This window comes from Microtus oregoni, unplaced genomic scaffold (assembly GCF_018167655.1).
Source record: "Microtus oregoni isolate MIOR12 unplaced genomic scaffold, Mior012 000005F_ref0000423, whole genome shotgun sequence".
In the NCBI taxonomy this organism is placed as follows: Eukaryota; Metazoa; Chordata; class Mammalia; order Rodentia; family Cricetidae; genus Microtus; species Microtus oregoni.
Window position 1 is genome coordinate 43,906,170 of NW_024543064.1, and position 22,973 is coordinate 43,929,142.

At 40.3% G+C, this 22,973-nt stretch overlaps 2 protein-coding genes across 4 annotated transcripts in view; one reads left to right on the plus strand and one right to left on the minus strand.

Moving 5' to 3' along the window:
• Prkaa2 (protein kinase AMP-activated catalytic subunit alpha 2) overlaps positions 1-9,053 on the plus strand; it is a 59,892-nt gene extending 50,839 nt beyond the window's left edge. For both annotated transcript variants that reach the window (XM_041651421.1, XM_041651422.1), the window contains one exon: positions 367-9,053. In XM_041651421.1, coding sequence (XP_041507355.1) covers positions 367-605 — 239 coding nt within the window. In that variant the 3' untranslated portion in view covers positions 606-9,053. The remainder of the gene's footprint in view (positions 1-366) is intronic.
• An 8,756-nt stretch (positions 9,054-17,809) lies between these two features.
• Fyb2 (FYN binding protein 2) overlaps positions 17,810-22,973 on the minus strand; it is a 106,031-nt gene continuing 100,867 nt past the window's right edge. For both annotated transcript variants that reach the window (XM_041652957.1, XM_041652956.1), the window contains 4 exons: positions 21,819-21,912; positions 19,272-19,428; positions 19,154-19,187; positions 17,810-18,505 (listed from right to left, as the gene is read on the minus strand). In XM_041652957.1, the coding sequence (XP_041508891.1) occupies positions 18,493-18,505; positions 19,154-19,187; positions 19,272-19,428; positions 21,819-21,912 (298 nt within the window). In that variant the 3' untranslated portion in view covers positions 17,810-18,492. The remainder of the gene's footprint in view (positions 18,506-19,153; positions 19,188-19,271; positions 19,429-21,818; positions 21,913-22,973) is intronic.

Below are 22,973 nucleotides of genomic sequence, written 5' to 3' on the forward strand. Positions count from 1 at the left end.
CACTTCCTCTTCCTCCCAGCGTTCTGTTCTGTTTACTCCTCCCACCTATCTTCTAACCAATGAGGGCCAAGCAGTTTCTTTTTATTTAACCAATGACCTTCCTCCATCATCAGTGGAAGTGCTGCATCCTGTGTTGAGAAGGATTAGGGATGCATCAGCTGTGGAAATGTTGTGAGTGATTGGTTGGTAACGTGTGATGGCTGTGGGAAGGGCGAGATAGCGTCTCCTCCACTCCAAACACCGAACATCACAGTCCTTACTAAACTCCCGTGCTCAGATTCCTTTACTTCCCATTCTCAGTGCAGCAGCTTCAGGGACCACTTGGACAAGTGCACTTGCTCCATTCACTGTTCTTTGATCTTTCAGATGAGGTGGTAGAGCAGAGGTCTGGTTCCTCAACACCTCAGCGGTCCTGTTCTGCTGCTGGCCTGCACAGACCACGGTCAAGCTTTGATTCCACCACAGCTGAGAACCCCTCACTCTCGGGTTCCCTCTCTGGCTCTTTGACTGGAAGCACTTTGTCTTCAGCTTCCCCCCGCCTGGGCAGTCACACCATGGATTTTTTTGAAATGTGTGCCAGTCTGATCACTACTTTAGCTCGTTGATAATCTACCACTGGTTTCTGTCTTTCTGTTACTACACTGTGAAAATCACATATACTCTTTAAATTAGTATCTCACTTTTGGGTATTACATACTCTGCAATATGAATTGATGTGAATATCCCCAGGTGACATGCCATGTATTGAAATTACCAGAAACACAGAAGTCTGGCACTTTGTTTACTTTTAGAACTCTATTATTCTACTGTGCCTATGATAAATTTGAATATAGGTAGTACCTTTAATGGATGAGTGCTGATGTTTGCTAATTCATACTTGTGAGTTCACTACACATGATGAGCACCCTTCACTGATGAACCAGCTAATTTAGGAATGGTGTGGTACCTTCTTCCCTCATGTGTAGTGCACAAAAATCCAGTTTGCTTTCTAAATTTCAAAAGGTGTTAGACTATCTAGGCACCCAGTTTTCTTGCACAAGAAGATCAAGAAATAGAACGTGCTGATCAAATATTTAAATATAGAAATCTGAAAAGCCTGTCCCCCTAAATATGAGAAACCAAATTCTTTTTAATGGTTTCTGAAAATACTGCCTAGTATTAGCCAGAAAGACTGTGTTTCTGTGAACAGGTGCCCAGTATCTAGACTTTTCAACATTTGTACAAGGCCCTAGTTAAATCCCACCACCACCAAGCAAGACAAAACCGTGCAAAAATAGTACACAGTTAAATGAAACGAGGCAAAATACCAACAACCCCTTAAAGGAAATTCTATTCTGATCTTCTATTTTGTGTTTATGGGCCTGGGGTAGGGCTCACATGGGGTGGGAGGCCAGGAGGTTATGACCTTCTGACGTCTTCACTAATTCACCTGAGGTTTAAGTTGTTATTGATGCCACCTCCTTCCTCAGTAACCATTGTCTTTGTTCATTGGTTTTCAATCTTTTGTTCCCTTTCTTTAGTCTTTAGTTCAAAACCCTGTTTTGTCCTTAGGACCTTAGTGTACTTCCAAACCTTATCTGCTGTGACCTTCACTGTTGAACCTGATTGGACAGGGAAGCCTTAAACATTTAAAGTATTTTCTCCTGGAATAAGTATATGTGTTGTTTACATATATACATGTATGTATTGACACATCAGTGCTTTTAATCAAAAAGAACCAAACTTTTTTGTGCAAGTTTTTTTAATTTAAGATAAAAACAATATAAAGCAGGATAAAGTTAATTGATTATATTTTGTTTTAGTAAAAGTATTTTTAAATTATGTATAATTTAATAATATATTTATTCATTTATTGTATTTATGTTGTGATTAACAAATCATTGACCTGATTTATCCTAGGAACTATTAAGCTCTTGAAAATGAAAGAAGCATTGCCTTGACAGGTTTCTCTTTACCAAAAATGGTATATTTTCAGTCTACCAAGAAGAGCAATGAGCCTATGAAACTAAGTTTCTCATGTGTTCACGGAAAACAGGTTTATCTGTCTTTAAATAGCTTTGAAATCATGAGTTTGCATCATATCACATCAGATAATTTTATAGTTCTTTTAGAAAATGATGGTCAATACTTATCACTCCAGTTTTCAGTATCAAAATCTAAAGGACCCTTTCTCCAATTTGAGAAAGAGGGAGGGTGTACAATTAAGGTAGCTTGTGATTTTAATCTTTGAAAGATTGCCATCTTGTGGCAATAGATGGTAATTTTAGTAGTTATTTTAATAGCAATATTTAGTCCTGTTTTGTCTAATGTGTTTTATGGATGTGGCATAATTTTGACTTCTCCAAATGTGTGCATACCCGTGTGTGTGTGTGTGTGTGTGTGTGTATGGGAGAGAAATACCTGCTCATAATATTTTCTAATTATGAATGGGAGGCTTTGAAATAAGGAAATTATTGGATTCCTTACCTCTAATTACAATATCCTCAACAGTTTTGAAGGCAGCAAGGTTGCCAGAATGCTCTCTTAGTCTAGTGAATTTGGTGCTAGGAGCTCGCTCATAGCAAAACTACTTTGTTTGAATAATTATGATGCTAGTGGAGAACTAAAAATTATTTACTATTATCTTATTTGTTCCAGTGTTTATTAATACCCAGATTGACAGTTGCCTATTGAATTTCAGGAGAAGTGAAGGTCATTTTATTTCTTTTCTTTTAACATTTCAAAACAATTATTTTATGAGTCTAGGTGATAGAATAAATTGGTTTGCAGAGAGAATTTGGTGACTCATCTAGCAAAAAAGAAGCTAGAACTTTGTCATAGCATAGGTTTTTTGTTTGTTTGTTTGTTTTGTTTTGAGGCTGAGTTTCTCTGTGTAATAGTCCTAGCTGTGTCCTGGAACTAACTCTTGTAGACCAGGCTGGCTTCGAATTCACAGAGATCTGCCTGCCTCTGCCTCCCGAGTGCTGGTATTAAAGGTGTGTGCCACCACCACCCGGCTTCTTAGCACAGTTTTTTTTCTTTGCTCTTGGGAATAGAGAAGGAAAGAATGCTTTGCAAATTTAAAGTTCCCACACTTTAATCAACACTGGACATGGCAAGTACTGAGTTAACATCAGGCTAACCTAGGGATAATTACTGTTAGGTTATAGGTGTGGGCCTTATTTATGTCCTGGAAACGGACTCCATCTTGTTCTAAAATAGTATTTCCTAAAACAAAGAAATATCATGGACTCATTTTGAAAAACATTGTGTTCTGTGCTGCTTCTTACAGAAGCAGCACTAAAATCTTTGATGAGTTCGTTCAGAAAAAGCAGGCCACATAATTGTGTGTGGCCCTACTTTGCCCGAATTAGTTTACTGTTTTAAAACATCAGCTGAGGATGTTGCTTACCAGTAATCCCACTGGGGAGCATGAGGCAGGAAGATACTTTGAGGCCAAACTAGACTAGATAGATATCAAGACCCTGCTTCACAATGTAAACAATAAAGAAGCCTGAACAGCCCATTAGGAAGTATGGAAAACAGCTGTCCCCGAGTGCCACAGCAGGCGTGGTTGTGATACTTCAGACAGCACTCCTTCCCTGTCACTTGCTGTGGACAGCCTGATTGAGGTAGAGCCACACCCTTTACCATGCGGGCATGCTTATCCAGAGCCCGCAGCTTGTGTCACGGCTTGGGTTTCTTAATAAGACTGATGTTTTAAGGTAGAACTTCTGTTCTTTTCTTCACTCAGTGGATGACTGGAAAGTCTTAGACAAGGTTCCTTATGAAAACCCAGAAGAATAAGAGACCGGTAACTTGCTGGTATGGCTCCATGGAGAGCCAGTTTGAATTCATTCTTCCATGGCCACTGAACATTTTCTAAGTACTTTGATTTGGGAAACTAAAATCGAAGCTGTCTCAAATTAAGTCTACAGGGAGAGAGAAAAGCATACCATTCACAAATTAGAGTTTTGTTTGGATGAAGAAACCATTTTAGAGCCCCTTGCAACCTCTGGTCATGTACAGAGTGAAGCCAGGGGCCCAAGCTAAGCGGAAATATATGTCCTTGTGTGCCAGGGAAGTGGCTTATTTAGCACAGTGAAGTCTCTCTGTCATGCAAGTAAGTCTTCAAAGATACTTATATAGTTCTGGGTGTCCTTTTTTCTTAGCTAGTTTGTACTCAGGGAATACAAATTTAATACTTGAGATAAAAGGAAATATAATTGGAAAATAATCATAAACAACCAAATCAGATTTTTATACTGCTTTATCTGTAGTATCTACTAACATGTAAGCATGCTCAGTTAATGTGGGCCGCGCATTGATTTATACAATTTAATATCCTAAAATATACCTACCACAGACGCTGTGGCTCTGTCTGCTCACTGGTTAGTAAGTTAAACTAGTGTTAAGTCTCCTATCTAAATGTGGAATCTGCTCATAGCCCTGTGTGATTTGTGTTGGGTTTAAAGAGCTGAAACTCTTCAGTCTGGCATATCTCTACCTGTTACCTTTCCTTCAGTTAGCCTGGTCTACAGAGCTAGTTCCAGGACAGGCTCCAAAGCCACAGAGAAACCCTGTCTCGAAAACCAAAAATAAAATAAAATAAAAAAGTAGGAATCAGGACTTCAGCAGTTCTCAGCAACTCCGTTGAAAAGTTTGGGTGAAAGCTGTGTGCATCTCTGAGGAAGTTCCGTCTTGGACTTGGCCTCAATTGTGAGATCCTAAAATGCAAGGGATAGAGAGAATAGCTGGTGCCCCCTTTGAGCTCTAAAGTTCTGCCTTGTTTACTTCAGAGAATTCGTGTTAGTGTCCTCTTTTTATGCATCTGTATTTTTATATTAGTATGAAGGTTCTGTCCTAGTTCCAGGCATTTCAAAGGTGTATTCTAAGCACAGCTTCGTGGACTGCCGGAGTGCAGACGGCAGAAAAAGTCAGCAAATCAAGAGCCGCACGTGAATTTAGCATTAATCAGAAAATGGCTGCTAATCTTGTGGTGGCAGTGCTAACAATTTGCAGTTCTGTTCATGTCCCCTTTCAGTGACCAGTCCAGTGAGCAGGGACAGAAGTCTCTCCGTAAGTCGTGAGTGCCAGACGTGGATTCAGTGGTACCAGTCACTTGACCTTTCTTCTGGGTTGAACAGTTCGAGTTTGTGAGACTTCTGATAGGCAAGTACTAAACTAAACACTGGTGTATTGCTTGTGAGTCCTGGAGTGACATACAGTAGTTGTAACTGAATTTATCTAGTTAATCATAAAAGCTAGTTGATTGTACTAGTTCGATGTAACTATGTGAAATATTTATGATTATATTATATGATTTTTATAAGTATTTATAAGTTATTGAGGGTGCTTGAAATCTAGAAAAATTTATAGAACATAATTTTTTCTTCAATTTTATTTATGTGATTTTGGGGTGTAGGGAGCTTTTTTACTGGGAATTGAACCCAGGGCTTCACACGCGTGAAGCAAGTGCTTGACCACTGACCTAAATTCCCTGCCCTTATTTATGTGATTCTTAAAGTACAATCTGTAAAGGAAAACTAGGCCCAGTCCCTAAGTTGTGACTGTTAGCGAAAATAGGCTTATCTAAATTTCATATTGGTGACTTTTTATTTTGTGCAGAAATGATGTGACCCTATTTTCACAGAGCACTCTCTATGAACGACCTGGTCACTACTGGCTCGACAGAGATTCTCTCAAGCCTTTTAAAACTTGGACATGCAACTTAAGTTAGTAAGCTTTAAATCATTCATATAGGTATATGTACATAAACATACACACTATTTCAACAAGAAAGTGACTTCTTATACCAGCCTTTCCTTGAATATTTGTGATGCAGTTGATAGCATGAGGAACAGGACCCACAGTCTAGACTGGATTAAGTTTTGATTAAACTTCTTCAGCCATAACCTGCTAAGAATCAGGTCCCATCCAGAAGTTCTCAGATTGCAGGCCTGTATTTTGTGAGCCAACATTAATGTTTACTGCCAGCCTTGTACAGCAATGCCATTTGTAACTGCATGTGACTTTTGGTAACTAGAGTTTGTGTCTATTAGCAGTTCAGATTTTACAGAGGTAATTCGCGGTTATTTGGACAAGCAGGGTGGGTCAATTCAATTATATTTAAAGTGCAATTAAGGAAATTATAGGGTATAATATTCTTTCCAGTTTTAAAAAAATAGTTAAGGATTAGAAGAATGTCCTAGAATAAAGAAAAATTTGAAAATAGACTTTTTTTTTTTAAAAAATAAGGTTTATACAGTCATTTTTTTTTTAAAATTCAAGACTTGCTACGTTGTGTTAAAGTTTTAAGGAAAACAGAAGCCTCCTAGGAAAGAAGAATTGCATTTTTATTTTTCTCTTATTAATCTGAATGTGCATTTTCACAGCTAAAAGTCTCTTGTAAATAGTATTTGTTACCAAATGAAGCCAATTTTTCTAGATGGAGAACATTTTCCAAAAATGGAAGAGACATAGATCCACAGTCTACACAAAGAAAGAAACAGTTCCTGGTGCCTTCTCAAATAACTGCAGAGAAAAAGCATATTAAAGCAAACACACAATCAAACTCCATTTTCTTTTGAGTTTTCTGTTTCCCTGTGAGCTGCCCCACAAAAGGTCACGTGGTTTGCTTCTGCTTCTTCAGTTCCACTTGACCAAACCTCACACCATCACACTAGAAGTTTTTCACTGAATAGAGTTTCTGTTTCATTTATAACACTTTTAAAAGCCACCTGGGCAAACATTTGGCTACTTTCTTGTGCTTTTAAAAATGAATGCAACTACTAGCAATCTTTATGTTTTAAAGTATATAAAAGAAAGAAACGCAGAGTTGAAGACCGAGTCTAATTGAAATCGAATTCCCTGTTTGCTCCTATCGCAGCACAGCTATGTGACCCTGTGTAGTTCTCTCTTGTACAAAATGTGGATAATAACCTACCTCACAGATGTGTGTGAGAAGCTGTTTGAAAACCTGGAAGTGGGGTTTATAGTCACACATTCAGCCTCAGTCTTGGCTTTTTTACTAGACAACCTTGATACCGACAGGATGAGGATCTCGTTTTTAGGTGTCATATGTAATAAGAACATAGTGCTAAGAATGTTTAAGACACAGTTCCATAAATTATAGTGTTCTTATTGTAAGATGCTTAAAGTTTCCTGGAAACCTCAAATATCTAAATATCAAAACTGTCTTTTGTTTTAGTAAATATTGTTATTCAGAATGTTGACTGAAGCTGCCTTAATGTACCAAAATACAGCTTTCTGTCAAGACTGTTCACAAATACCATGGTTGTACTGTTTTGAGTGTTGATTGTGAAGTTGTTATGAACTATGAACTTGAAGGATAGTATTTTGATATTATTTTGGGGGCAATGGTTGTGTTTTTATCACGTTTCACTTCTATAGTGTTTTTTGAATGTAAACAATAAAATTGAACGTTGACAGACACTAGAAGATGTGTATGGTTATAACATATTACTGGATAGTAATTACTTGATTTGATTTTCAGGAACCTGTAAAATAGTCCCACGGTGTGTTAATCCTTAGTGCAGGGCTAGAGTATGTCTCTATTTGAAAACACTGTTAAATCATTGAAATGGGACTACTTTTTAAAGTTGGTTTCAGAACAGAAGACAACAGACTCGCAGTGATTTTGCTTAAATAACTATAGATTCTAATTTCAGTTTTATTTATTAATGCATTTTTGTGAGTTAAATGATCGGTGAGAAAGATTTTTCTTCAGTAACCATGTTGAAAAGATTAGTGAATTTGAAAGCATTTCATATTCGCAGGTTCTGTCTAATTATGTCCGCACTGTATGGAACTCATTGGCAATACACACAAAAGAAAGTGGCCTGATTGCGTGTCCACATTTTCCACAAAATCAAATTAAAATCTGGTTAATTTGAAAGCTCGTTTTGTTTCTGTCCAGTCTCTAAGCTAATATTCTGTGTTTCAGCTAATCATTCCTGAGAAAGCTTTCTCAGAAAGAACTTGCTTCTGACTCACTGGAGATTTGAGGCCATTTCTGTACATTTTTGTCTTTGTCACTGTACACTGTATTTTCAACCTGAGCCATATCTACGTGTTCTGCTTGATAACAAATTGCCCCAGTTGTAAGGGATACAGATTTGTTGTTTTACTCCTTGGAAGAGCCATGGGTATACTTGTGTTTCCTCAGGTGACTGAACACACGTCTTCTAGCACTGCTCCACCTCTGCTATAAATGTACCGTTAGTGATTATTACAGGTACTACTGGGAGCATTGCTTCCTCCTCCTTGACCTCCTCTCCTTTCCCATTTCTGTTCTTTCTCCTTCCCTCTTGAGTTTTTGGACACAAGGTCTCATGTAACCCACTTTTACCTTAAACACCTGATCCTCCTGTGTTTACTTCCCAAGTGTTGGGATTAGAGGCATGTACCATTATTCCCAGTTTATGCCATGGTGGATATTAAGCCCGAGTCCCATGCATGCAAGACAAGCAGTCTACCACCTAAGTGATACCTCAGACCCTCTTTTTACTTTTAAAATACAAATACTTTGCTGACATTTATTCATTGTGATTGATTTTGTAGATTTTTTTCACATAAGTATAACATCTGCTTTGACCATATGTAATTAGGGCAGAATTACACACAATAGTTATGGGGGTGTGGGAGAAAGTCACTGAATTACGAGTGAGGGCCCAGTTCCTCCTTTTCCCACCTCCTCCTTCTGGGAAAGAATGTCAACAATCTAAAAGCGCAATCTTGAGGTAAGCAGACATGGCTATTCTGATGAAAGTGATGGCCACTGTGCCGTAGGGAGTACAACACAGCTCAAGCAATGGAGGGCGTGAGTGAGAAAGACATCCCAGCCACAGAGGACAGTGTGTCCCTTGGGACATGCAGGAAAGAGGGTGCTTTGAGGAGCCCCAGGCTGTGTGTATGATTGTACAGTGTGGGGTGGTGCAGACAAACGGGGCACTTGTTGAGGAAGTCTGAGTAAGACTCTAGAGTTACAAACATTTGTGAGCTGCCATGTGGGGGCTGGGAATTGAACCTGGGTTCTCTGAAAGAGCAGCCAGTGCTCTTAACCACTGAACAATCTCTAGCCCCAAAGGTGTTAGATATTTTTATAAAGATTTTATTTATCATGTATACTTGCCTGTGTGCCTACACGCCAGAAGAGGGCAGCAGATCTCATTACAGATGGTTGTGAGCCACCATGTGGCTGCTGGGAATTGAACTCAGGAAGAACAGCCTGTGCTCTTAACCTCTGAGCTGTCTCTCCAGTCCCCTGTGCCTATAGTTTCAATCTCTCTCTCTCTCTTTTAGAGTGAGACAGATGGATTAATTACCATTCTTTTCCTTGTCGCTGTCCAGCTTTTTCGTAGTGCCATTTGTTGAAGGAGTGGCATTTCTACCAATCACTGTATCTGGCATCCTTTTTAAGATCAGATAGGTGGTAACAGTGTGAATTCTGGCGATTCATGAGCGTGGAAGTATTTCCACCTTCTAGCGTCATTTTCAGTTTTTTCCTTAGGTGTTTAAAATTTCATTGAAAAATTCTTTATTTCCTTTGTTAGGCTTTTGCCAATATGTTTTGCTTTTTATAAAAGACTTTATGAGCATTGGTGTTTTGCCTGCATGTGTGGCTGTGTGAGGGTGTTGGTGCCACTGGAACTGGAGTTATAGACAATTGCGAGCTGCCATATGGGTGTTGGGAATTGAACCTGGAGCCATCTCTCTAGCCCATATTTTGCTTTTTTTTTTTTTGCATTTCTAGTAAATAAGATTATTTCCTTGATTTTTTTTCTCAGCATGCTTGTTATTGTTATAGAGGAAGTTTATTGGTCCTTTACATGTTGATTTTATATTCTAATATTTTGATGAGGGTGATTTTCAGTTCTAAGAGGTTTTGATGGACTGTTTAAGTCTTTTTCATATTTTACACTTCTTCTTTCTTTAATATGTGTGGGAGTTGCATACTTGCCATAGTGTTCATGAGTCAGAAGACAACTTGCTGGTGTGGGTTCTCGCCTCCCACCCTGTGGCTTCTGGAGATCGATGTCAGCCTTGGCAACAAGTGTCCTTACCCTCTGAGCCCCCTCACTGTTGAAACTCTTTTAAGCACAAGGTCATGTTATCTACAAACTGGGGCACTTTAACTCTTCCTTTCCCATTTGTAGGACTTTAATTTCTTTCTCTTGCCTTATTGCTCTAGCTAAGATTTTGAGGACTATATTGAACAAGAGTCATGAAAGTGGTCCCCTTGTCGTGGTCCTGGTTTTAGAGGAAATGCTGTTTTTCTCATCTAGTATAATATTGGCTATAGGTTTGATGTATACACCCTTTATTGCTGGTATATGCTTCACCTATTTTTAGTTCTTTCAGGGTGTTGTATGTAGGGAATGTTGAGCTTTGTCAAATTCTGCATTGATTAATATGTTTATATGGTTTCTGTCCTTGACTCTAATTTATGTAATGATGTATTACACTTACTGATTTGCATACTTAATGAACTGTGGAATTAAATAAATTTCATCATAGTGACTTGTCTTTTTTATGTGTATTGAATTTGGTTTGCCAGTGTCTAGTTTTGTATCAGAGTAGTATTGGCTTCATAAAATGAATTTGGTAGCATTCTTTTCTTTCTCCTTTCTGGTATGGTTTGAAGAGCACAGGTATTATTTAAAAACCTAGGAGAATTCAGTAAGGAATCCTTTGGAGCCTGTGGTATGTGGATTCGAGAGACTTTATCACTTTGGCCTCATTGCTTGTCTGTCACGTATCTGTTTAAGTTGTTTTTCTTCTTCTTGGTTTCATGGTGGTAGGCTATGGTTGTATAGGAGTGTATCACTCCTTTAGATTTTCCAGGTTGCTGTCAAAGTATGTTCTAATAATCTGAATTTCTTTGGTGTCTGTTGTAATGATTTTTCTTTTTAGTTGCCATACAAATCTTAGTTACCATCGCAACATTTTCAAACAAAATTTTAGTTGATTCTCCTCCTGCTCCTTTCATCTCCCCTACCCTGTCCTCCCGGCCCAGCTCCTGTCAGCTTTCCTTTGTCTACATTCAGCATTCCGTTTTACCCTCTCTTAGTTCCTTCCCTGCTTTTGTTTGTTTGTCAGTTCATTTGTTTGTTTTTGTTTAGTTTGGCTTTTTTAAGGCTTCACTCATAGACATTACGAGCTAAGATCTTCGTATGATAGAGAACATGAAGTTTTGTCTTTTTTAGTTTGGGTCACTCCTCTTAATATAGTACTTTTCAGCCCATCTATTTTTTTTCTGTAAATTTCATTTTTATTTCTAGATGACTAAAATTTCCTTGTGTGTATGCACATTTCATTATTCATCAATTGATGAGCAGCTAAGCTGGTTCCTTTTCCTTGCTATTGTGGATTGCGCAGCAATATACGTGGATGTACTCCTATCTCTGTGGGTAGGACATGGAGGCCTTTGGGTATATGCCCAGGAGTGGGACATCTGGGACCTGCATTTAATTTTTTTTGAGAGACTTCCACACCGATTTCCATAATGACTGTACTAGTTTGCACACCCACCAGCAATGAGTAAGGGTTTCTCTTTTCCACATTTTCAGCAGTGTTTGGTGGTGTCCTATGGGGGCTTTGTATTTGTTTATTTGTTTTGTTTTGTTTGTATCATAGCCATTCTGACTGATATGAGATGATATGCAAAAGCAGTTTTCATTTGTATTACCTTGATGGCTAGGGATGTTGAACATTAAAAAAAAAAAAACCTTATTGGTAAATTTCCAGTGATTATTCCTGGAATAAATTGAGTGGATGATCTAGGAGTTTTCTTATAATTAGTTTATTTAGCCATAAAGTGGACCTAGCAAAATATATATTTAAAAGGTACTTACATTTTTCACTTAAGTAACAAATGACACATAAAAATCCTGTCAGGTCTGTGGCTTGTGCATTAATAAACATCATTTCCTTTAAGAAATAAAAATAACACTGGCTATTTGTGTTTCTTTTGAGAACTAACTGTTCGTTAGCTTATGAATTAGTTGGTTTTGATTTTTCAGTCTTTAATTTTTACAGTTCTTTTTCACTTCTGGATATTAGCTCCTTATGTGGCGCACAAGTGACAAAAATCCTATTCTGTGGACTGTTTACCTGTATGATATCTTGTTTTACTATGCAGAAAAAAATTTAATTTCACACTGTTCCATGTTTTAATTCGGGAGGGTGTGTTCCTTGTGGTCATCGAGCTCTGTTTTGAAAGTTTTCCTATAACCTATATTTCAAAGTGTTTTCCTCTAGCATATTCAGTATTTTAGGTTTTATATTAAAACCTTGATCACTTAAGTTGCTTTTTGTACAGGGTGCAATGATGTGGATCTAACTTCATCTGCAGTGAGACAACTGGTTTTCCCCTCACCATTTTTTGAATAGGCTGGTCTTTTTCTCCCATCTCCGTGTTTTTAAAGCCTTTGTCAAAAATTAGGTGGTCACAGTGATTGGGTTTATTTCTGGGGCCACTATTCTGCCCCACCAGCCTATGTCTGTTTTCTGTGGTTACCAGGCTGCGTGTGCCCTAACAGCTCTGTAGTGTGTTTGGAAACCAAGCAGTGTGATGTCTGTCGCTGTGTTCTCTCTTCAGACTTAGATGGCTATTTCTAATCCATATGAATTCTTGTATTGTTTTCTTTTCTAGCTCTGTGAAGAATGCCATCAGAATTTTGATGGGAATTGCATTGACGCTATAGATTACTTATAGTAATACAAGCACTTGTGCGGTATTCTTCCACCGGAAGGTCTAATATCTAGCATTTTCTATCAGTGTCTTAAAGACCTCTTGTAGAAGTCGTCCATGTCCTTGCTTAGGTTTATTGCTGGGTACAACTCCCTCCCCACCCCCACCCCCAGAGCTACTGTAAATAGGGAATTTTTTCCTAATTCCTTTTCAGCAATCTCATTGCTGCTATGTAAGAAAGTGACTGCTTTTGTATGTGGATTTGTATGCTGCAACTTACTGAAAATTCTTATTAACTGAGTTTTTTGATACATTCTAAAAGGGCTTTTAATAGTTAATATTATAGAATGTCAGTTTGAAACAGTTAATTTGATTTCTTCCTTCCTTATTTTTATTCCTGGTATATCTTTCTTTTGTCTAACTGCTCTGGCCAAGATTTCAGAAGCTGTTTTGAATATGAGTAGAAAATGTGGATATCTTTTTATTCCACACTTTATAAGAAATGGTCTCAAGTTTCTCTTGTTTAGTATACTATTATTAATAGGTTTGTCATATATATTTATTAGTTTGCAGAATGTTCTATCTGTTCCTAAATACGTCAAGACTTTTATTATGAAAACACATTAAATTTTGTCAAGTCTCCTCTGTATCTGTTGAAATGATCATGTGATTTCTGTCCTCACGATGATTTATCTTGGTGAACATCTTCACTGTTTGATGGCCATTTGGGAGCCAAGGAGCTTCAGTTAGTTTTAAACTTTTACAATCAATTACAGTTTCATTCACTTATGATAGAGGCTTGAATGAGACGGTTCTCCATAGGTTCAGATATGTGAACCCTCGTTCCTCAGTTGGTGGCACTGTTTGGAGAGGATTAAGAGTGGACTCGCTGGGGAAGTATGTCACGGGGTTCCAGGCTCTGATCACTGAGGAAGTATGTCGCGGGATTCCAGGCTCTGATCACTGAGGAAATATGTCGCGGGGTTCCAGGCTCTGATCACTGAGGAAGTATGTCGCGGGGTTCCAGGCTCTGATCACTGAGGAAGTATGTCGCGGGGTTCCAGGCTCTGATCACTGAGGAAGTATGTCGCGGGGTTCCAGGCTCTGATCACTGAGGAAGTATGTCGCGGGGTTCCAGGCTCTGATCACTGAGGAAGTATGTCGCGGGGTTCCAGGCTCTGATCACTGAGGAAGTATGTCGCGGGGTTCCAGGCTCTGATCACTGAGGAAGTATGTCGCGGGGTTCCAGGCTCTGATCACTGAGGAAGTATGTCGCGGGGTTCCAGGCTCTGATCACTGAGGAAGTATGTCGCGGGGTTCCAGGCTCTGATCACTGAGGAAGTATGTCACGGGGTTCCAGGCTCTGATCACTGAGGAAGTATGTCGCGGGGTTCCAGGCTCTGATCACTGAGGAAATATGTCGCGGGGTTCCAGGCTCAGGTCGCTGAGGAAGTATGTCGCGGGGTTCCAGGCTCTGATCACTGAGGAAGTGTGTCACGGGGTTCCAGGCTCTGATCACTGAGGAAGTGTGTCACGGGGTTCCAGGCTCAGGTCGCTGGGGAAGTATGTCGCGGGGTTCCAGGCTCAGGTCGCTGGGGAAGTATGTCGCGGGGTTCCAGGCTCAGGTCGCTGAGGAAGTATGTCACAGGGTTCCAGGCTCTGATCGCTGAGGAAGTATGTCGCGGGGTTCCAGGCTCTGATCGCTGAGGAAGTATGTCACGGGGTTCCAGGCTCTGATCACTGAGGAAGTATGTCGCGGGGTTCCAGGCTCTGATCACTGAGGAAGTATGTCGCGGGGTTCCAGGCTCTGATCACTGAGGAAGTATGTCGCGGGGTTCCAGGCTCTGATCGCTGAGGAAGTATGTCGCGGGGTTCCAGGCTCTGATTGCTGAGGAAGTATGTCGCGGGGTTCCAGGCTCAGGTCGCTGAGGAAGTATGTCACAGGGTTCCAGGCTTTGATTGCTGAGGAAGTATGTCACAGGGTTCCAGGCTTTGATTGCTGAGGAAGTGTGTCACGGGGTTCCAGGCTTTGATTGCTGAGGAAGTATGTCGCGGGGTTCCAGGCTTTGATTGCTGAGGAAGTGTGTCGCGGGGTTCCAGGCTTTGATTGCTGAGGAAGTGTGTCACGGGGTTCCAGGCTTTGATTGCTGAGGAAGTGTGTCACGGGGTTCCAGGCTTTGTGATGTAGTTTGGCCCATCTCAAAGTTTATATTCTCCACTTCATGCTTGCAGTTCAAGGTACAAACTCAACTTTCTCCTTGTGCAGCCATGCCTACTGCTAGCTGCTATGCCTCTTCCATGATGGAATGGTCATCTTGTTTTATCAACAACAGAGAAGTAACTGGTACACAAGTTGGTACCAGGAGCGAGACATTGTTTTAAATGGTCATGTTGGGTTATGTGAAGGTTGACTATAAGTTACCTTGGACATGTTTTTGTTTTGTTTTCCTAGCAACAGAAAAGGAACTAATACACTTATCCATGTGTACCCTGGGACTGGAGATACAGATGGTTGTGAGCTTCCATGTGGGTGATGAGAATCAAAGTCGGGGCTTCTGGAAGAACAGCCAGTGTGTGTAACTGTTGAGTCCCGTTCTGTGGCACAGGTTAAAACACAGTGAGTTAATAATATACAAGATTATGAGTAGGTATATGAAAAAGTAAACTACTAAAATATTAACAAAACCAAAGATGCAGAGAACATGCACTAACCAATAAAGCAGAACAAACAAAAGAGAAATAACTTTTAACCCATGTTTCTAGTCTACATTTGGTTCCCAGCAGCGGAGGTGTGTCCTTCATGTCCAACGCTGCACCGACATGAAATCCACCGATGGAGACTAGAAATGACAGGCCGAGTGACTGCAGCGATCTGGCTTTGCTTAGGTGACAGCAGGACTATGGACATGGCTGAAGCCTTGGTGAGAGCAATGACTCTGGGTGATGGGAAGTGGAAGGGAAAGCCTTGGCCGCACACGTTGACCTCCAGGGTGATTGGCAAGGGAAAGGCTTGGAATGTGCACTGACTTCTGGAGTGACGATGTGGCCCAAACCTTGGCGCACTCATGCTGACTCTGAGGTGAGTGGTGGGACTGAGGGCTCAGGCTAAATTTTCAGTTTTATAACCATACTGTTCCCACTGTAGAAAGATTTCAGAAAATAGCACAGGTGCTCGCATTTGGGTCTAAACATCCTGAAATTTCCCTCTTTTCTTTAATGTTTAATGTCCCACTCTTTGCTCAATAGTTGTTGTATTTTCATGAGTTATGCACTCTCATTTCTAGTTTTAGTCACTGTGTTCATGTAGAATCCTAGGAATTCCTTCATACATTTTTAAAATTTATTAGGACTTGCTTTGTGTTAAAAAATGTGGTCCATTTTTAGGCTGCTGAAAGTAATGTGTACTCTGGACTCTGCAGATGAAACACTATGCAGATGTCTGTTATTTGAAGTTTGCTTGCTGCTATGTCCGGATGACTCCTGGTGAGAGCAGGGTGTTGCAGTCACCATAGGCCTTTCTATCCGGCTGGATCTGTTTAATGACACTAGGTGCACTGTTTGCCGAGTGCACGCTTAGAATTGCTCCTGTGATCAAAGTGAAGTGACCTTGGTGACCTCTTGTGACTGACTTCAGTTTTGAGTCTAACGTGTCAGGCACCGGTGGATGTACCTGCTTGTTTCTGGTTCTGTTTCCTTGTGATGACATGCTAAGGCCACATTTGTTTTTGCCCGTGGAGGCTCATTTCCAAAGGCAACAAACATGAGCCATGTATTTTCTTAAGGTTTTTTTTTTTGAGAATTCTGAATATGAGTAGTGTAACTGTATCATTTCTGCTACCCCTACCCCAGTTCATGAGCTCTTCTATAATAACTGCTGTTTCTCTCTGTCTCTCTCTGTCTCTCTCTCTCTCTCTCTCTCTCTCACACACACACACAATGTGCTGAGCCCAGTTAGTGTTCTTCCTATGTACATGTGTTTAGAGCTGACTCCTTGGGCTCACATACCCTGTCAGGGAGCCTGTTCCTGTAGAAGATGGAGTCTGTCTCTCAGAAGCCATTGATTGCCTGTAGCTCATCTAGGCGAGGGGCCTTGTGAACTCCCCCCTGATGAATATTGCAAAGAAGTCTTTTTTTTCCTCATAATCTATAGCCCTATTAACCATAAATTCCCCTCCACAAACACTGGCATTTCCTCTTAACCTAATCCTTGAATGGGTCCCCAGTCTTTAACGGAAGCCGTTTCTGCCATTTCCCACCAGGCCTACTGCATACCATTTGCCTGAATTTATTCACAGTCCCCAGGAAGAATATAGATTTTCCTAGTTTGTGTTGTTATTTCAAGATCAAGCTTTACTTGTAGACGGAATTTTCTGTCCTAATAGCCAGCTTTCAAATAACTACATAGAGACTTATTATTAATTATAAATACTCATAGTTTAGGCTTGTTAACTGACTAGCTCTTCCAACTTAAATTTACCCATATTTCTTATCAGTGTTGGGCTCGATACCTTTCTTCAGCACAGCAAGTTCACTTTGCTTCTCCCCAATCTCCTGGTGACTCCGCCTTCTTTATCCTAGAGCTCTCTTCCTTCCTACTGTTGGCCATCTAAGCTCTTTATTAAAGCAGCAAGAGCAGCGCGTCTTCACAGTGCACAAAAGGGTTGCCCCACACATTTAGTGCCACTTTCGCAGTAACGCCTTCCTCAGCCCGTCAGCCACTCCTTCCGCGTATAGTGCTTACTACCTGTTTCATTCTCTAAGCGTTGACCTCTATAAATACCTCTGATTCGTGTGTTTTAGAGTGAATGTGGCTTTTATTGGTGAGCGCCATCTGGACCATGTAGGGGAAGATGGAAGAACATAGACACTTAAAAATTAGCTTTGAAGTAGAACGGATGAGGCTGTCAGAAAAAAACTTCTTTCGTCATGCCTGCTGCTTAAGGAGATGGGAAGACTCTTCATACGTGTGTGCAGGAACATGAAGCACATGAGTGCAGGTGCCCTGGAGGCCAGAGGAGGGTGTTTCATTTGGAGTAACAGGTACTGTAAGCTACTGCATGTGGGTGCTGGGAACTGAACTTGGGTCCTCTAGAAAATTAGGAAATGAACTTACAGTTTAACAGTTAAAAGCACACGTAGAATTTATTAACATACAGTGCATATCAGGTAGAATCAGAATGTTATTTACAGCTCTGCAGTTTCTATGTACTGTCATGTAAATGAAATACATTTGGACGTTTTGGGCACAGACAAGCTAATAATTTTCCCTATTTTAGGCAGTAGGAAGTTCTAACATGATACAACATGTATATACATCTTCCCATTTTTGTTAAATATGCTCAGATTCTTCTAAAAAATACTTCTGGTTGAATTTAGAAAAGAATTTTTTTTTTCAGCAAACTGATCCCTTCAGTAGTACTTATCTTCCATTCTTTTACTTTGGTTTAAAAACAAACAAATAATTATGGCTCAGGTGGGTTTTTGTTTGTTTGTTTAAGGTAACATGGTTGCATTATTTTATTCCTTAGAACTCATATGGAATGTAGATGTGTACTAACACCAGGCACCATACGGCAGGATGTCTAACTTGGGCTATGGCTCACTAGGCAAGTGCTCGCGCACTAACGTTCTGTTTCACATTCTCTCGAACCAGCAGCAAAACCAACACTGACATGTTGAGGGTTTTCTTCTGAGTTTCTGACAGAAGTCTCCACAGCCCATCTTGTTTTGACACAGGAACTGGAAGCGTGCTGTGGGACTTGGGCACGTCCTGCCTTATGCAGAGCTTCCTAATGGGGTCAGCCCTGATGCCTGGGACAGAAAAGAGAACATGCAAGCGTATGAACTAGATGGCCAAGGGAACCGTTAGGAGATTAAAAACTGTTTACAAATGGGCTCTGCATATTAGTTTGCCGAGTGCATTGAGGAAGCCAGTGATGCAGCTTCGTCTGATGCGGCTCCCGATAGTGCTGCGTGGCTCAGTTCACTGGGGACAGGGTTTCTCTGTGTAGTCCTCAGACTTAGAGATCCGCCTGATTCCCGAGTGCTGGGTTTTAAAGACCTGTGCCACCATGTCCAACTGCATAGCTGGATTTCAGATAAACTCAGAAGTCCCCTTAAGACTAGTATACTTGGGGCTGGAGAGATGGCTCAGTGGTTAAGAGCATTGCCTGTTCTTCCAAAGGTCCTGAGTTCAATTCCCAGCAACCACATGGTGGCTCACAACCATCTGTAATGAGGTCTGGTGCCCTCTTCTGGCCTGCAGACATATACACGGACAGAATATTGTATACATAATAAATAAATATTTAAAAAAAAAAGAAGAGTATATTGGAGAAAGGGAAGGGAGGGGAATGGTATAATTTATACTATAATTTCAAAAATAAAATAAATAATTTTAGAAAAAAAAAGACTAGTATACTTGGAACTCATGACAGAATATAAAATTAAACAACTTACTTGAAGTGTAGGTGTTCAATGAGCACATATCCATCTGTAGAAACAAAGCTCACATTACTAACCTGAGATTTCTAGAGAAAATTCTTTATTATTAGAAAACAGTTCAACATGAACTCACATTTGCCTTTGGAATTGCGACATATCACTAGGTTTTGTTCAGTGGTGTCGATGACTTCCAGCTGTTCTCCAGGAGTTATTGGCAGATCAAATATTCCATTTCGTGAATTACTGGAGCATGCTACTGCTCTGTTAATGACCACAATCTCTTTATCATACTAAAATGAGAAATTATTATAGTAAGGGCATGCTTGCATGGTTATTATACCAGAATTAATGGAAGATACAATAGAGTAACCTTAAAATTCAGGACGCTAGATACTAACAAAACAAATGGTGGCGTATTATAGTGAAAGTTCTTTAAAATAATAGTAAAATCCAGACCAAAACATTTGTCTAATGTGATTACATTTTAAAGCTGTTTTCACATCCACCAATACATAATTGAACAAATCCTGGTGGTCATGAACATACCCTAACTCCAGGTATGCTGAAACAGTAACAAAGCTACCTCCAAACTCCGGAGAGGACACATTTAAACAAAGCTGTAGAGTTAGCTTCCTGTTTCAGGATGACGCCCCATCCAAACCTTTTCAGAGAACATGTACTTTAAAATGGTGGTAGTCGGGTATGTGGGGAAATGCGTGTGTATGCTGAAGGACAGGCATTTGTGAAGGAGCAGTCCCTGGTGGGAAATAGTTTTGAATCCACAGGATTGCTTCCTGATGAGCTGGCCTATGGATACTTCACCTTCTCCTGCACTGATCAGGAAAACAAAAACCAGGACAGGTAGCTTTGGTCACTGGTGTTTCCTTTAGCAGATTAGGATAATGTGTAAGGTCTCCTCCGACTACGAGCGCCACCTGTTACCCTCCAAACCTCTAACTCCTCTTCCTCTCTCCAGGAATCCTCAGTGCTTTCATAAACAAATCTTAAGTAGGTCACCTTCTTAGTTACACAGTTCTGAAGTCTGTTGCCTTCAGGATGAGGTCCACATCTTTTTGACTTGATATTCGGGGTCCTTTGCATACTGTCATTCCTTGTCCCTTTGTGTCCTTACTGAAACCCCAGGAAGCTTCAGGGTGCTTTGTAAACACACCATGCTCCCATCTCTTCAGGCCAGGCCTTTGCTCATGTGAGTGCTCTTTTTTGTTTTCTACTTGAAATACTCAGCTGCCAACAACCTCTGATATCTTTGTGACGGCCAAGAACAGCTTACTGCTGACTCTGTACTATTTCCTATCGGAGAATCCAGTAAACACACTGCCTTTTAAAAAGAAACTTAAAACGAGTGTTCCTCACCTTTGCACCCTCAAGTCCTGTCAACACAGTATTTTTAATTTGAGCTGGATTGACTTGGCATTATTTTTCTAAAGCTAATTGGAAGACCACCTCAGATAATTAGGAATAGACTCATAGACATACAGAGGAGACTGGATTTCTGTCTCATTCAGGGCAGTCAAGGTCAAAGGAGAAAGCCTTGGTAGATTATAGGGGTCTTTTCAACCAGAGATTGCTATACTGTTGTTTTTGATCTAATCAAATAACATCCTAGCATGTGGTGATTTCAGATAACAACTTATCAGCTTTGGCCAAGCAGGTTGTATCTGCAGTTAATGTATTTATGTATAGTCTGTCTTATTTTTAGTTCACTTTCCAAACAGTTTGGGATGTTCATGAAGTGTGAGGTAGTGGTTGTCAGCTGTGCACATGCATGTGAGCATGAGATGGTCTCTGTCCCCTAGAGGCTCCCAGTTTAGTATGCTGAACTGTACCGGAAGTTGGTATTTAGATTAGCAGAAGAGCAATTTCTTTAAGCAGAAGTTTGAGCAGGTCTTTCTGGAATGAGAAGATGCCTCAACTGGGTCTTGATAAGTGAACACACCAGATGGAGAAAGGAGCAGAGGGATGTCAGATGTGGAGTGGACCAAGTCGGTGCCTGGAGGAAGGAGATGCAAGGTGAGGTAGAGGTGCAAGCTCTTTTAGGAACAGAATCATGAGCAGTTTGTTGCCAAAGCAGAAAGAGCAGAGACAGAATCTGAGGAGAGGAAACAAAGATTACCTGGGGCCATGACTTGAAGAAACTATTTAGAAACATTTCTATTAGAGCCCTGACTGACAGATTTTGTTCTCTCTCTTAATCCACATCTAGCATTGGGATGGTGTTTGAAATGTTTACTGAGTTCAAAGTTCTCACTTTGGCAGCACATAGGATCAGGAAGGACCGGGCCAACTTGGGAGCACTGAAGGAAGGATGTGAGTTTGACATGCTGATTCACTTGTTCACTCACTAGGCTGTCGCTCAAATGCAGCACATCCAGCTGTACACTGGGAGCTGAAGTACGAAAGGGTCTCTTCTCATCTGCATTGCACAAATGTGCTGGGGAGTGAGATTTGACTAGAGCTGTGAACCACATCTCTGAGGCTTTACCGGGTGGAATAGCAGGGTCCAAAGGCATGCCAATATAGGAACGTATCAGTCAAAGATCATATCTTTATCTTTGCATAGCTGAGACACAGCAAACTAATGGAACCTTTAAGAGTAGAACTTTCTAATTGTCAAGCGTGTTAGTTTTCTGTTAATTTTCACTCGCAGAAGAGAACATACCTGAAATCTTTCTCTGAAAAGTTTTTCTTCTTTTTCCATTCTATTCTTTTCTAAGTTGTGTTTCTTAGTTCTGAAGAAATTTCTGGGCGAAAAACTGGCAAGAAATGACATGGGTAAGGTAAAGTATAGCATACCAAAAGTTCTAAATTTGTGAGTCTCTCAAGTCATTCCTGTCTCAGGATAAACTCAGTATTTTGTGTATGTATAATTTTACATAATATACACGCCCCTCTACTAGAGCAGATTTTCATAACTACTGAAAATGGTAATACAATTATTTTACCATTTTATACAAACATATGTGTTTGTTCCCCAATGCTGACTATCACTGAGCTATATCTTTAACAATATTCTTGATAGCAAGCAAACATGAAATAAGATCAGTTTGGTATAGAGAGACTGTTGTGGCAAGGGGAGCAGTGGGAAAAGAGAAATAACGTGTCTCGTGGAGGAGCAGGTGATATGTTAACTAGTACAGAAAACACTTAGTACTTATTGGAAGAATAAGCTGTTCTAGAAACCATTATAAAAGAACCCAAGTATTGATCCATTGCCCTTCATAGACAATGGTAGCCTCATAATTGCATTTTCAAATTAAGAATAAGTTTATTAAGTCAGCTTAAGAAAAAAAATACTGGAAAATTGTTTCCCAAAAAGATGGAATTTATGACAGATGAAATGTTGGAAAAGGGGTCAGAAACTTTCCTTCCTGATATTGCACTTCCTGATTTTTCTTTTGCAGTGCTATGTAAACAGTTATGATATTTAATGTGAAAAAGAAAAAAATCAACTTTTCCAGTCTGAATACCTCTTTCCAATCTGGGAAAAAATAAACTTAAGGGGGGGGGGGGGCGGGGGCTGCCTTTGCACTCCGAGCTGTTTCCATTAGCTGTGGACAAATATCTGGCTTCTTCTGAGATACCCTAGGAAAACCATTGGTTTCCTGATAAAGTCTGTTAAAGTCCCCCATCCTACCTCATGCACAGCAAATGGGAAGAGGAAAATATAGCTAAGTAAGCACAGATGACGTAGCGCACAGACCCTCCCGAAGTTGCCAGTGTAGTCCAGATCACACGAATGGAGGTTAGATCCCAAGCTGAAAGATTCCGATTCCATTCTAACCCTAACTGTGGTCACAACTAACCCATGTCAGTC